Source organism: Dermochelys coriacea, chromosome 25 (assembly GCF_009764565.3).
Source record: "Dermochelys coriacea isolate rDerCor1 chromosome 25, rDerCor1.pri.v4, whole genome shotgun sequence".
Lineage (NCBI taxonomy): Eukaryota > Metazoa > Chordata > Testudines > Dermochelyidae > Dermochelys > Dermochelys coriacea.
The window spans coordinates 3480044-3493069 of NC_050092.1; the positions used below are offsets into that span (position 1 = coordinate 3480044).

Below are 13026 nucleotides of genomic sequence, written 5' to 3' on the forward strand. Positions count from 1 at the left end.
AGAATGGCCCCCGCCAAGCAAGCCGGCTCCATGGGGCTGGCCAGCACCTGATCTGCGCCCCAAGGCAGGGCGGGTGCTGGAGCCTGCCTGGCCCCGAAGCCACAGGTCTCCACAAGAGAGGCAGCTCCCAGCAGTCCTGCGGAGCTGGCATCCCCACCACGATCTGCTTGGGGGAGGGGCTGAGTCCCCTCCCTCCCCCTGATTGCCCCTCATGCCAGCAGGGGCTGGCTGCTGCCTTCACACCACTCCCCACCTCTGCAGGGCCGGTGAGACAGGTCCTTGGGCCCCTTTGGTGCCAGACAGCCAGGAAGTGCCACAGCCGCATGAGGGCACCTGGTCCTTGGAATTCGCAGGGGGCTCCTGGCCCTACCCGCCCCCACCAAGCACCGCCAGCCCAGCCCTGGGAACGACCTGGGGGTCCTGGCCCTGACCCCCACCCAGAATCCCTGACCCAGCCCTGTGAATGACAGGGGGTACCAGTCTGGGGCACAGCCTGGGCTTGCTATGGGTCCTAGGGTGGGCAAAGGAGCAGCACAGAGATGCTTGGCCATGCAGTGGCCAACAAGCCCAATGGGCCCCTGCCCCCAGAGCCAGGCCCCTTTGCCACCCTGTCCCCTCAGGCCCCCCATCTCCCTCGCCACTAGAGCTGGGCCCCTGTCCCCTCGCCCCCAGAGCGGTCCTCTGCCCCTCTCACCCGCTGGCTAGTGGAGGGGAAGTCATCAGAGCAAAGGGCGAGGAAAGGGTCAGAGTCACACCAGCTCCACGTCCCCACATGAGTCCTGGACTGTCCCCCCCTCCCTAGGGTTTCCCCAACTGCTCCCTGGGTTCAGCGCCAGCCCTGGCCGCTGTGCAGAGAGTGGAGGAGGGAGGCAGCGATGGACAGTGGCTCCAGGGAAGGCCCTGAGGAGCTGCCATTACTTAGGCTCATAGCCAGGATGGGCACCGCGGCCTGGACTAGCCCCGGCCTGCAGGGACTGCTCCTGCCCCGGGCCCACCACCCCATCTGACTAGGGCCTGAGGCAGATCCTCTGGGTTTCCCGGACGGGCCCTTGCCAGTCCCTGCCCAGCTGGGCATGGGGTCTCTCTGGGGCAGGAAGACGGGGGCTGCTGCTGGGACAGGAGGGAGCCCATGGCCAGGGGGCAGACGTCACAGGCCAAGTGCTCTGCCCCCTCCCCTATTTCCTGCCCCCCTTGGCTCCGCAGATGGCGGCCCAGACCTCGGCCACGAACTCGCCCGGGAACGCGAACTCGCCCAGCACTGAGTCCAGGCTCTTGGCAAACTCCGCTGGGCTCAGGCACTCCCGGGCCACCTCCACCATGGTTGAGGCTATGGAGAGAGGACAGAGCTCAGCCGGGGAGTCAGGGCTATGGGCTGAATCCCGATGCCCCCGGGACAGGCCCAGGGGCCAAGGGACCTGCTGAGAAGGGCAACGAAGCACTGGCCCAGTCTGCCCTCCCCAACCCTGCCCTCCCCCGTGTCACCAGGGCCCAGCCCCGGCACTACCCCACGCCAGCCCTTGCCCTCCCCATGTCACCAGGGCCCAGCCCCGGCACTCCCCCACACCAGCCCTTGCCCTCCCCAGAACCCTGGGCCTGCCCTCCCCACCTCCCTGGGGCCTGGAACCCACCCCCTCCCCGCCCCTGCTTACCCAACTCCACGTCCCGGATGCCCATGTAGCTCTCCAGCAGGTCGTCCACCCTCCGGGCAGCCTCCTTCTCCCAAGCGCTGGGCTGTGGGCAGGGGCCAGGGCAGCAAAGTCACTGTTGGTTCAACCCTCTCAGCCCTAATTGCTGCAGGGGGCTGGATTAGAGGCCCTGGGCCAGGCCCTCCTGCCAGCCCGGTGACAGCCCTGGGCTCCTGGGCACAGGGGAGCCAGCTGGGGCACTGGTACAGGAGGTACCTTGGCCAGTTGAGTCCTACTGTGCATTGGGGGGGGGGGGTCCCCTGACTCAACCCAGACCAGCTTTTTGCTTCTTGTTAGTTTTGGGACCCCCCCAGAGTCACCCCCCCCACCCCCGGTGAGAGGGTGCTGCCAAGAATTGGGGGCCCTCTGGAATGGAGAGCGGCTACACTGCTCAGGCCCTGAACTCTGACCTCCAGGCGGATAGCGGGAGGCCAGGACAGGAAACGTCCCCTTTGCAGCACCAGGGTGGAGCAGGGAGCTGGTACCTGCCACCCCAGCCCTGCCTGGCTCTGCGGCAGCCAGCGAGTACACACGCGGGTCTGTGTGCACACACCAGGCGCACACATGAGCAGGGGCATCTCTGGGGCCATGCATGTTTGCACCTGACTGTGTCCCCACTGGCATGGGTCATGGGCGGTGACTGCATGTACAACACCATGCGTACATTGGACTGACTGCACCCACCCTGTGTGAGCACGTGTCACGTGTGCACATGCAATGTGTAGTCACTGCACCCGTGCCCAGTCACTGGCTCCCTCACCCTGCAGGTCCTGGAGCTGCCTTCTCTTGCTAGGACGCCTGGGTCCTTGGCAGAGCTCCTGTGAACAGTGATTCCAGGCACTCCCTGCAGGGAGCCAGAGCTGGGGGCTGGGCCAGGGGGAGGGAGTGGCAACAATCTGCTTTGGGGAATGGCCGTGTGCGCCCCCCAATCTCACAGCCCCCCCAGGGATTTCACTCCTTACACGCATCTTCCCCCTTCGCCTCCTCCCCCGCTTTGGTCCCTAACTTACCACCTCCTCCAGGCTGGCGGTGCCCCAGGTGCGCAGCCGCAGGGTCTCCTTGCCACTGGCCACCTTGCCCTCGCCTGGGCACTTGCTGCTCTTGGTCCTCTGCCCGATCATATCTGGGACACAGACGGGGATGAGGGGGCTGTTCAAAGCGGGTGCCAGGGCAGGCACAGGGTCCTGGTGTCTTTTCCTTGTGCCAAAGCACCATGCCCAGCTGGGGAGCAAAGACCCAGCTCCACCCAGGACACTCCCTGAGCCCCAGGCAAGCCCTGGGCAAAGGGGCCCTGTCCCAAACCCCCATCCTCCCCCACAGGAAGTCCCAGGAAGTGACTGACCTTTGGCAGGGCATGGAGGTGGATCGGGCCCACTGGAGTCTCTCTCACTCTGTGGGGCAGGAAGGGGCTCTGTCAACTGACCTATCCAAGGTCTAACCCCAGATGGGAGCCTGGAGGGACCCCAGGGAGAACAGCCCAAGCTCCGTTGAACATTGCCCCAAAACAAGCACAAGCCCTTCTCTCTGCATCACTGGAATGCAGCCACCTCTGGGGTGGAACCTGGCCACTGATCCACAGCAGCACATTGCCAAGGTTGTGTGAGGACCAAGTATCCCTTGGATGCCTGCAGCCTGCGCGTGACGGGGGCAGTGTGGAGGGCATATGGGGAGGGCAGTAGTGAGGCGTAAATCAGTGTCGGGGGACATGGACTATGGTGGGTTGTGGAGAGGCATGGAGGATGTGGGAGGGCAGTTGAGTGGTGGATGGAAGTGGGAAGGATTAAAAGCTGTAGCGAGGCTGAGAACGGCATTAACTCATTCTAGCGATTGCTCAGCCAGTGCAGGCAGCCCCCGGCCCCAAGGAGTGCACAGTTGCCTTGATCCCCAGGCTACGCAGTGGGTGGAAGCAGAAAGGCCCCGAGCCAGTCCCAGGCCTGAATTAATGGGATTCGAGCTCCTTCCCCAATTAATACAATTAATTCCCACCTCAAACTAGGGTTGCCCACTTTCTAATCACAGAAAACCAAACATCCTTGTTCATTCCCATCCTGAGGCCCCACTCCTGCTTCAAAGGCCCCTGCTCACTCCATCATTCACTCACTCGCTCGCTCATTTTCACCAGACTGGGGCAAGGTTGCAGGAGTGGGTGAGGGCTCTGGCAGGGGGTACAGGCTCTGGGAGAGGATGAAGGATTTGGGGTGCAGGAGGGGCCTCTGGGGTGCAGGGTGGGATCAAGGGGTTTGGAGTGCGGGTAGGGGCTCAGGTCTGGGGCAGGGGTTGGGCACGGGGGGGGTTCAGGATGCAGGCTCTGTGAGGAAGTTTGGGTGCGGGAGGGGGCTCAGGGCTGGGTACGGGGTTGGGGTGCAGGCTCTGGGCAGCGCTTACCTCGGGCGGCTCCCAGAAGCAGCCGGCATGTCTGGCTCCTAGGTGAAGGGACGGCCAGGGATCGCTGCGTGCTGCGTCCACCTACAGGCGCTGCCCCTGCAGCGCCCATTGGCCGAGGTTCCAGGCCAATGGAGCTGCAGAGCCAGCTCTCAGGGTGGGGGCAGTGCACAGAGCCCCCATGGCTGCCCCTGTGCCTAGGAGCCGGATATGCCGGTCGATTCCAGGAGCCACACGGAGTCACGACAGGCAGGGAGCCTGCCAGCCCCGCTGCGCCGCCAACCGGACTTTTAACGGCCTGGTCAGTGGTGCTGACCGGAGCTGCCTGGGTCCCTTTTCGACTGGGCGTTCTGGTCGAAACCCGGATGCCTGGCACCCCTACCTGAAACTAGGGGCCAATGGCCGGGCCCAGCCCCAGCCCCGGGGAGTCACTCAGCCCCCAGCAGCACCGGTTACAGGCCTAGCTAGGCTTCAGCCCAGGGCCCAGCCATACTGTCCATGCACCCCTAGTGGGAGACACTGACATGGGCCACCCAATGTTCCCCCGGGGAGCAGGAGAGAGGGGGCTGGCAGAAGCCGGTGGGGAGAAAGGGGAAATGGAAGAACACCAGGGCTGCGCCACGGCTTCCTGATGATCCAGCCCAGCAACCCGGCTTCCAATGCTGGGATTGCAGCTCCACACACATGTGCATGTGCACACGGCACTGCATAGATCTCCGACCAGCCCGAGCAGGTCCAGTCGGCATGTGGCTCTCAGGGGCACTCAGGTCGGTCACGCCCCTTGCAGGAGGGGCTACCCAGGGCGACAGCCTCCCCCTGAGGGGATACAGGGACTCGCTCACCCAGCAGCCTCTGTGCCAGGCCAGGCCCGGCCTGAGGAGTCACAGGGGCCCCATGGCGTCTCCGAGGGGCTGGGTTCGGTCCCTCTGGAAGCTCCTCACTGGAGGGAGGCAGAGATTCCTGGGGGGATCGCAGGGACACGCCCAATGCTAGCGTGTGGGGATGCAACAGGCTGAGCAGCAGCTGCTTGGCTTACTCTAACCCCAGACGTGGATCCGTTCCCTCCACCCCATGTCAGCAGCCGCCCATGGGGCCCCAGGAGCTATAACCCGGCTGCGAGCCCCGAGTGGATTCATCGTGTGACTGGGCGATGCCATCTCAGAGCCCAGATGACTGCCCGGTGCCCGACACTGAGTCCAACTACGTCATGGACCATCTCGCATGCGTGTGTGGAGGGAGGGGAGGGGGGGTACTTGGCGGGATCTGGTGCCGCGTGGCTGGCCTGATACAGAGTGCAACCCCCCAGGGGCCCGGGCCCGAAGATCAGAAGGGAAAAGAACCCAGGTGCGAGGCCCCCCACCTCCCTTCCCACCAGGGCAGCCCCCACGGCTCAGACCCAGCAGCCGCATTCGGGTGGCGGGGCCAGCAGGGCAGGGGGAGGCTTGGGCATGTCCGAGAATGATGCTGCCCAGGGTCCGCGATGAAGAGTGGAGGGTGACGCAGGCCAGGGCTGAGAGCTCTGGTAGATCTGGTTGGAGACCCAAGGTGAGAGGGAAGGAGGGGCCTGCGGGCTGGGAGTGAGTGGCATTCTCAGAGCTGCGTAGAAGCGTTTGGCGGTCCAGGCGGTAACTGTTTAATGTTCTCTGTACCGTTTGCTGGGAGATGGGCTGCAGGGGTAAAGGGCTTTCCCACCTCTTAACATCATGGTCCGACAAACCCAGGCCGGATGTAGGAGGGACTCATGGGGCAGAGGACTCTGAGCGGGGACCCAGGATTGGGGCTCAGTGCCCAGTTCCGCCTTAGACTCGCTGGACCTCAGACCACATCCCCTCCCTGCACCCATCTGACAATGGAGAGGCTGCTGCCACAGTCCTAAAGCCTGCCACAGTAATGCCCCTCACTCACGACCCACAGCCCCTGCTGTCCCAGAAGCCTAGGCTCCCGTCCAGCTCGCCAGTGCCCCTCACTCCCGATCCGCAGCCCCCTCCTAGCCCAGAACCTGGGCTTGCACAGCTCTGCCGGTGCCCCCACTCCGACCCGAAGCCTGGGGTCTCACTGACGAGATTCCCAGTTATTCTGAATGCTGGTTCTGTGATAAGGGCAAATCGCAGCAGATTGTGACGCTCAGGCAGCCGGTTTAACCCCCATCCCCTGGGGTCAAGGCCAGGGGCAGCAAACACTTGACCCTGCACCGCAGAGTGTCTGGTGTGCGCATGTGTGTGCGCATTTTTGTGTAACTCACCAAAGGCCCGTTTGGGCTGCACCAGCCGCAGGGTGAAGGGCTGGGCCCTGGGCAGCTCCCGCAGCATCTTGGCAACATCATAGTGGCGGCAGCCTACGATGCTCTGGTCGTTGATGGCCTCGATGCTGTCGCCCACGCACACAGTCTGGACGCAGTTCATGATGCTCCCGTCCTTGATCCTCTGGAGCGCGGGACATGCCGGTCAGTGGGGGCGGGGGAGCGTGGGACATGGCCGGCTGGGGGGTGGAAGGGGGCGTGGGGACACAGCAGGGCTGAGCTGCTCCTGGTCCTTACACATGGGGGGGTATCCATGCAGGTGCCTCCCAGCCATCAGGACCAGCGCTACTGGGCAGGGGGATGACCTTAGAGCTGCACCCTGGGCTGGGGCTGGGGAGTGACAACACTGGGATGTCCCTAGCACAACAGCAGGTGTTTCTCCAGCCCCCACCCCCAGTTTTGTAGGGCAGGAGGCACAGAGCGGTGCCAAGAGCTGCTTGTGAACCGCCTGGAGCAGTGACCGCCTGTCTGGTGTGACAAAGTTCCTGCTCTACCTTGGTGGGTCTTGCGCTTATTGGCAGATTTCCTCGGGGAGCTCATGGCAGCCCTCAGCTTGGCTGTTTTTCTGAATTCACAGTCCAGGTCAAATCCTCCTGTGTCTGACCAGGAGTTGGGAAGATTTGCAGGGGGAACCCAGGCCCGCCCTCTACTCTGGGTTCCAGCCCAGGGCCCTGTGGATCGCAGCTGTCTAGAGAGCCTCCTGGAACAGCTGCGTGACAGCTACAACTCCGTGGGCTACTTCCCCATGGCCTCCTCCCAACACCTTTATCCTCAGCACAGGACCTTCCTCCTGGGGTCTGATGATGCTTGTACACCTCAGTCCTCCAGCAGTCCACGTTCTCACTCTCAGCTCCTAGCACCTCTTGCTCCCAGCTCCTCACACACACACCACAAACTGAAGTGAGCTCCTTTTTAAAACCCAGGTGCCCTGATTAGCCTCCCTTAATTGATTCTACCAGCTTCTTGATTGGCTGCAGGTGTTCTAATCAGCCTGTCTTAATTGTCTCCAGAAGGTTCCTGATTGTTCTGGAACCTTCCCTGTTACCTTACCCAGGGAAAGGGGACCTACTTAGCCTGGGGCTAATATATCTGCCTTCTATTACTCTCCTATAGCCATCTGGCCTGACCCTGTCACACTGGGAACGATGTTGGGCTTGGCTCTGGGGCCGGGCAGCACCCGGTGCAATGGGGCTGGCTGGCATCTGGGGCCTCAGACCCTGCCTGAAATCAGCCCTGCTCTGCCTCCATGACCCTAGACTAGCCTGGAGAGAACCCAGCCCCTGGGAAGGGCAATGTAGGGGGGCTCCCCTCCCTTCTCTGCAGGGGGAAATCACCATGTCCAGCTGATCAAAGCTTCAGGCTACTTTCCCTGGGGGGTTTCCTTTTATGTGGGGGGGTATTTGCCCCTCTCCCCCCATCTGCAGGGCTCTGACCCCCTCCCCCAGCTGCAGGGCTCTCTCTCAGAAAAACTCTCTCCCCGCATATTTTTGTCTTCAGCTGAATTCCCCAGCTCCTCAGGTATCACCCTGCTGGCCCCACCCAGCCAATCTCCTGGCACCAGCACCAGCTGCTTCCAAGGAAGGTGCGAGAATCCCTGCAGGCAGCTGTACAGTAACTGGTCCTGGGCCCTGCTGACCCCCCCACCCTCTGGCTAGAGGCTGGCTCGTGCCCTGAAACAGGGGGACTGCAAGTTGAGAACCACTGCTCTGTAGCCATGTCCACGCCCTTTTCTGAGTCCTGCCACGCTCTTGGACTCCCTGGTATCTTGTGGCAGCGAGTTCCACAGGCTGCCAGTGGGATCCACAGGGATCACCTTGGATCAGTTTCAAATCTGTTGCTTTTCCATGTCATTGCCTGACCCCTGCTCTCACCCCATGAGAGGGGGAGATCAGAGGCCCCCACTTTGCCTTCTCTAGAGCAGCCCTGCTCTCCGAGCCTTTCAGCAATGCTCTCTCAGCTGCCTCCTCAAACGAGGCAGTCTCTGTTTGGTACCATTTCTTCCATGTCCCCACTCATCCCCATCTGATTCCATGTCCTTGTAGCCTGCCCTGGGGGATTCCCTGCTGTGTGCAGTGAATGGGACATTTACATTGTGTGGGGAGGTGATTTTAATGAGAATAAACATCTGTAAACTCTCTGCTCCTGGCTCAGGAGTCCCAGGGCCAGAGTGCGTGAGCCGCCCGATGGGCCATCTCCTGGAAACCAGCCTTCCCTGCCCCCTGGACCACGAGCCCCGCCCTGGACTGTCTGACCTGAAAAGTCCCCTTGCTCTCACCCCTCCCCCCAAAGTTTTGATTTTTCAGCAACAAACAGAAAACAGAAATATTTTGATTGAGAAATGCCACCTGGTGCCTCATGGGAGTTGTAGTTCAGTGTTTGTTGTTCCCACCGTCCTTTATGGGCCAGCCTGCCAGGTTGGACTACTACTTCCACGATGCACCAGGCTCTCCCCTCTTGGTGAGACATCATGGACTCATGTCAGAGTCACAGTGCATCATGGGAGATGGAGTCCAGCTGGGGAGTAAGGAGAATGAGAACACGAAACACCCAAACTGCGGCTCCTAGGAGGCCCCACGGCAGGGTTCCCAACTCCAGACAGTTTGGGTGTTGGGGGTGCAGTTTTTTTAACAAACACTGGAGGTTTCCCACAAGAAGCCGACAGCCACTTTTCACCAAAAACCCAATTTTCCATTTAAAAAAACAAACAAAACATAAAATCACCCTCCTGAAGGATAATTCTTGGCTGTCCCTGGCACAATCCCCCCCCCCTCCACTGCGGCCCCTCCAGCCCATGGCCCTCACCCACCTTGATGAAAGCGTAGCCTGCCCCGTTGTCAGTGATGGTCAGCCCCAGTGCATCCTCCGTCTTGGTCACCTCCACCTCCTTGGTCTCGCCCCGCACATGTGCGAAGATGAAATCCTCCAGGCCGATCTGGCCCCCTAGCAGCTTCTGCATGTCCACCTTGTGGGTGTTGAGGGTGCAGAAGAGGATCTGCCGGAGAGCAGCTGCCTCACTGTTCTGTCCAGCGGGGTTGGGAGCTTGGAACACCCTCCACCCAACAGCTCAGCGGGGCAGTGGCTGGCATGCACCAGAGGGGCACAGAGCACCCAGCACCATGATACCCCCAAATGTGGGTGGGAAATGTACCCCTTTTTACCCATTTTGAGTTGCCGACCCTGGAATTCTGCTTTTTGCCTTGGAGGGACAAGTTGGTTCTGGGGCTTATTTTATCTATTTTTGTGCATTGATGATCACGTGAAAGGTGTTTGCTTCAAGGAAAGGGAAATGGGCCAATCAGGGAAGTGAGCCTTGCATTTGTTGGAGACGTTCCCATTCCCTACTGCAGCTGTCTGTGAAAACGGAGGCCCACAACCACACATAACAACCCTGAATTATTATTGATCATTGCTTCTGTCATGGCAGCGCCCTGAGCCAAAGGCCTTTTGGGTGATCATCACTGTGCAAAAATAAATGAATAACCCACAGAGCTGAGCTGTCCCCACCCGGCCTTCCTTGGAACTCCAGGGTCTGCAACTCAGAATCGGCAAAATTAGGTGCATTTTCAAACCACAAACATGATGGGCTTTTGTTGTTTTGTTAAAAGAAAAGGAGTACTTGCGGCACCTTAGAGACTAACAAATTTATTAGAGCATAAGCTTTTGTGAGCTACAGCTCACTTCATCGGATGCGATGAAGTGAGCTGTAGCTCACGAAAGCTTATGCTCTAATAAATTTGTTAGTCTCTAAGGTGCCGCAAGTACTCCTTTTTTTTGCAAATACACACTAACACCGCTGCTACTCTGAAACCTGTTGTTTGTTGTTACAGAAGCAGGTTGGCTGTCAGTGAATTAACCAGATTGGACTCAGTACATTTCCTTACCCTGGGGGACCTCAGGCAAATTTCTTAGTTTCCCCATGCCTCAGTTTCCCCATCTATAAAAATGGGGATAACCATCCTTCCCTGTCTGGCTTGTTTAGATTTCACACTCTTTGGAGACAGGGCCTGGCTGACAATGTTTGTGCAGCGCCCAGCACAATCAGGGCCCTGGGTTTGTTTGGGGCCTGTAGGATGCACTAAAGAATAACTAGGATGAATTTCTGAGACATGGATCTGGTCTCCTGTACACTATGTTGCTAGAGCTACAGCTGAGGTCGCAAGCTTGACCCCGACAAGATGGAGGGGCAGAGGCAGGCTCTCTCCAGCCCAGGGCTGCCTGCAGAGGGCACCTGCAGCAGCACGGATTATTGTGGCCCTACCCAGGGTCGTGAACTGAGCACGAACAGGAACACACAGGAGCTAAGGGGCAGCCCCAGCTCTGCCCACACGAGAGCGACAGAGACTCACTGAACCGGTTTCATGCAAGCCACTGAGCAGCATCAGATGGTAACAAGTGAGAGTCACAACTCGCCTGGGCTGGATCGAACCATGTTAAAGGCGACAGGTCCAGCAGCCCATTACTGATCCCCCAGGCCACCAGCACCCCGACAGGACAATCCGTGGAATAACGTGCCTCTCCCTAGCACCATTCAGCTGAGGATCTCAAAGCTCCCAGCCCCATAGGGGAGGCAGACAACCACGGCATAGGTAAACCTGTGCCAACTGGTCTGGATAGCCCAGGTTTCTTGGCTAAGGAACAAACCAGCCAGAGTTTCTTCATCACCCCTACTGATTGCACAGCCACTTCTAGGCGCAGATCTTTTGAAAGGCGGGTCAGATGGGAAAATTGAGGCACTGAGGGGAGATGTGTCTTGCCCAGGGTCACAGAGAGAGTCAGGTGGAGCTGGGACTAGAACCCAGGGCTCCCGCCCACCGCGGGCTTAGTCATGACGGTACAGGAACGGCATGTACCAGATGGACCCTGGAAGGCAGCCCAAGCCCTGGCAGATGCTATGGCACCATGGAGGCAAGCCCTGCAGCTGTACCCAGAGAGCTTGGCCTTAACCCTGTGGTGACCAGAGCCGGCCAGCTGGAACATGCAGGGCTCCAAAGGCTAAACAGCAGACTCCTACCCCACCCCACCCCAGATCGAGGGCAGAGGGGAGCTTTGGCACTGGCACAGGTGTGTCAGGCTCAGGTATCCTGGCTCTTCGGTTGGGTTAGGCACTGCCCCGCCCCCCACCCCATGCTGCTCCTGCCTCACCTCAGTGGGGGAGATGTCGAAGACCTCGGCGATTTTGGCATACAACTCCTTCACATTGGTGAAGCCCTCGATCTTGCCCGTGGGGCTGCCGTGGGCCAGCTGCGTGTGGAAGACCAGCCTGGGCCGGACCCGCAGGGATGGCTGCGAGCAGGCAGCGGGGGCACTATTCCCAGCTCTCCCCACTTCAGGCGGGGCCTCCGTGGCCCCCTGCTCTGGGGACACCCCGTTCTCCATGGGCTTCTCCTCCTCCTCTTCCTCGCCTGCCTTCTTGCTTCGCCAGCCTGATCTCCGCAGCATCTTGCTGCCCTTCTTTCGGGGCCACAATGGCAGCTGCCCCTGCTGAATTATAGATCTCCCCAGCTCTCAGCCCAGGGAATCTGATCCCGTGAGCGCAGGTAATTCAAGGAGTGTCAGATGAGCTTCCCTCCACACAGGCAGAGCTCCAAGCTGCAGGGACCTGGGGAGCGGGAAGAGCCAGCAAGCAAACCCCTGGGAAGAGCAGCTGTGCTGAGGGGTTACAAGGGGCAACAGGGGTTTGGCTGTTCCACCATCGCAGCTTCCAGCTAAAGGCCAGTGTATGTTTACCATCAGGAGAGCGACCCTATAAAAACAATACCTTCTTAAGCACTTATGATGGGTCACTGATAGGGACTGAACCAGCAATTTGGGGATGTATGTGCACAAGCTTTTGGCACCTGGGCTGTGGTCACTCCAAGGAAGTAGCATCTTACACACCTGGAGGGGAACAAAGGACCATGCTAGGTTCCCAGCGATTACATACTTCTGCTGGCCAGGGGCACGGCAGCCCAAGCACCGGAGATGGACAGCTGTTCAAACCCCACTGCCGGTCCCGGTCCTGGCCAGGAAATGCACAGGCAGCATTGGGCCGCGAAGCAGCCTCCACTCCTGGTGCTCCAGAGCCATAGAATATCAGGGTTGGAAGAGACCTCACCTAGTCCAATCCCCTGCTCAAAGCAGGACCGACCGCAATTAAATCATCCCAGCCAGGGTTTTGTCAAGCCAGGCCTTAAAAACCTTTAAGGAAGGAGATTCCACCACCTCCCTAGTGGACCCATTCCAGTGCTTCACCACCCTCCGAGTGAAAAAGTTTTTCCTAATAGCCAACCTAGACCTCCCCCGGTCTGGCCAGGCCCGAGGCAGTAGCAGATTCCTAAGCCTCTTACAGGGACCAGCCCCTGGAGGATGTCCCCGACCCCTGGCCAATGTTAGCAGGTGCAGTGTGTGGAAGTTATGGCTTTCGAGGAGTGAGTTTTGTAAACAACCCCTCTCCCAGCTGGTTTCAGCCCACATGGTGCCCTGCCCCAAAGGGGACTTTGCCTGAATTGCTTGGCAAGAACAGTGGGTTCGGCTTTTCACCTCAGAAGCACGGAAAAGCTGCACTGGTCTCAAGGTTGAAGTTATCTGCATCAGAAGGCGGCGTTCTGGTCCAGCGCTGGGGTTTCTTCTTGGATGGGAGAGCAGCAGCTGAGCTCTCTGCAAAACTCAGACCAAGGAAAT

At 59.8% G+C, this 13026-nt stretch overlaps 1 protein-coding gene across 1 annotated transcript; it reads right to left on the minus strand.

Annotated features, from left to right (window-relative positions):
- Nucleotides 1-657: 657 nt before the first annotated feature.
- Nucleotides 658-12996, minus strand: GIPC3 (GIPC PDZ domain containing family member 3). Its single transcript, XM_038384124.2, has 7 exons — nt 12886-12996; nt 11509-12243; nt 9173-9358; nt 6310-6490; nt 2696-2808; nt 1650-1731; nt 658-1327 (listed from the first exon to the last, which is right to left on the minus strand). Exons 2-7 carry the CDS (start codon nt 11803-11805, stop codon nt 1176-1178), a joined length of 1011 nt encoding a protein of 336 aa, XP_038240052.1. The 5' UTR covers nt 11806-12243; nt 12886-12996; the 3' UTR covers nt 658-1175.
- Between the last annotated feature and the right edge of the window lie 30 nt (nt 12997-13026).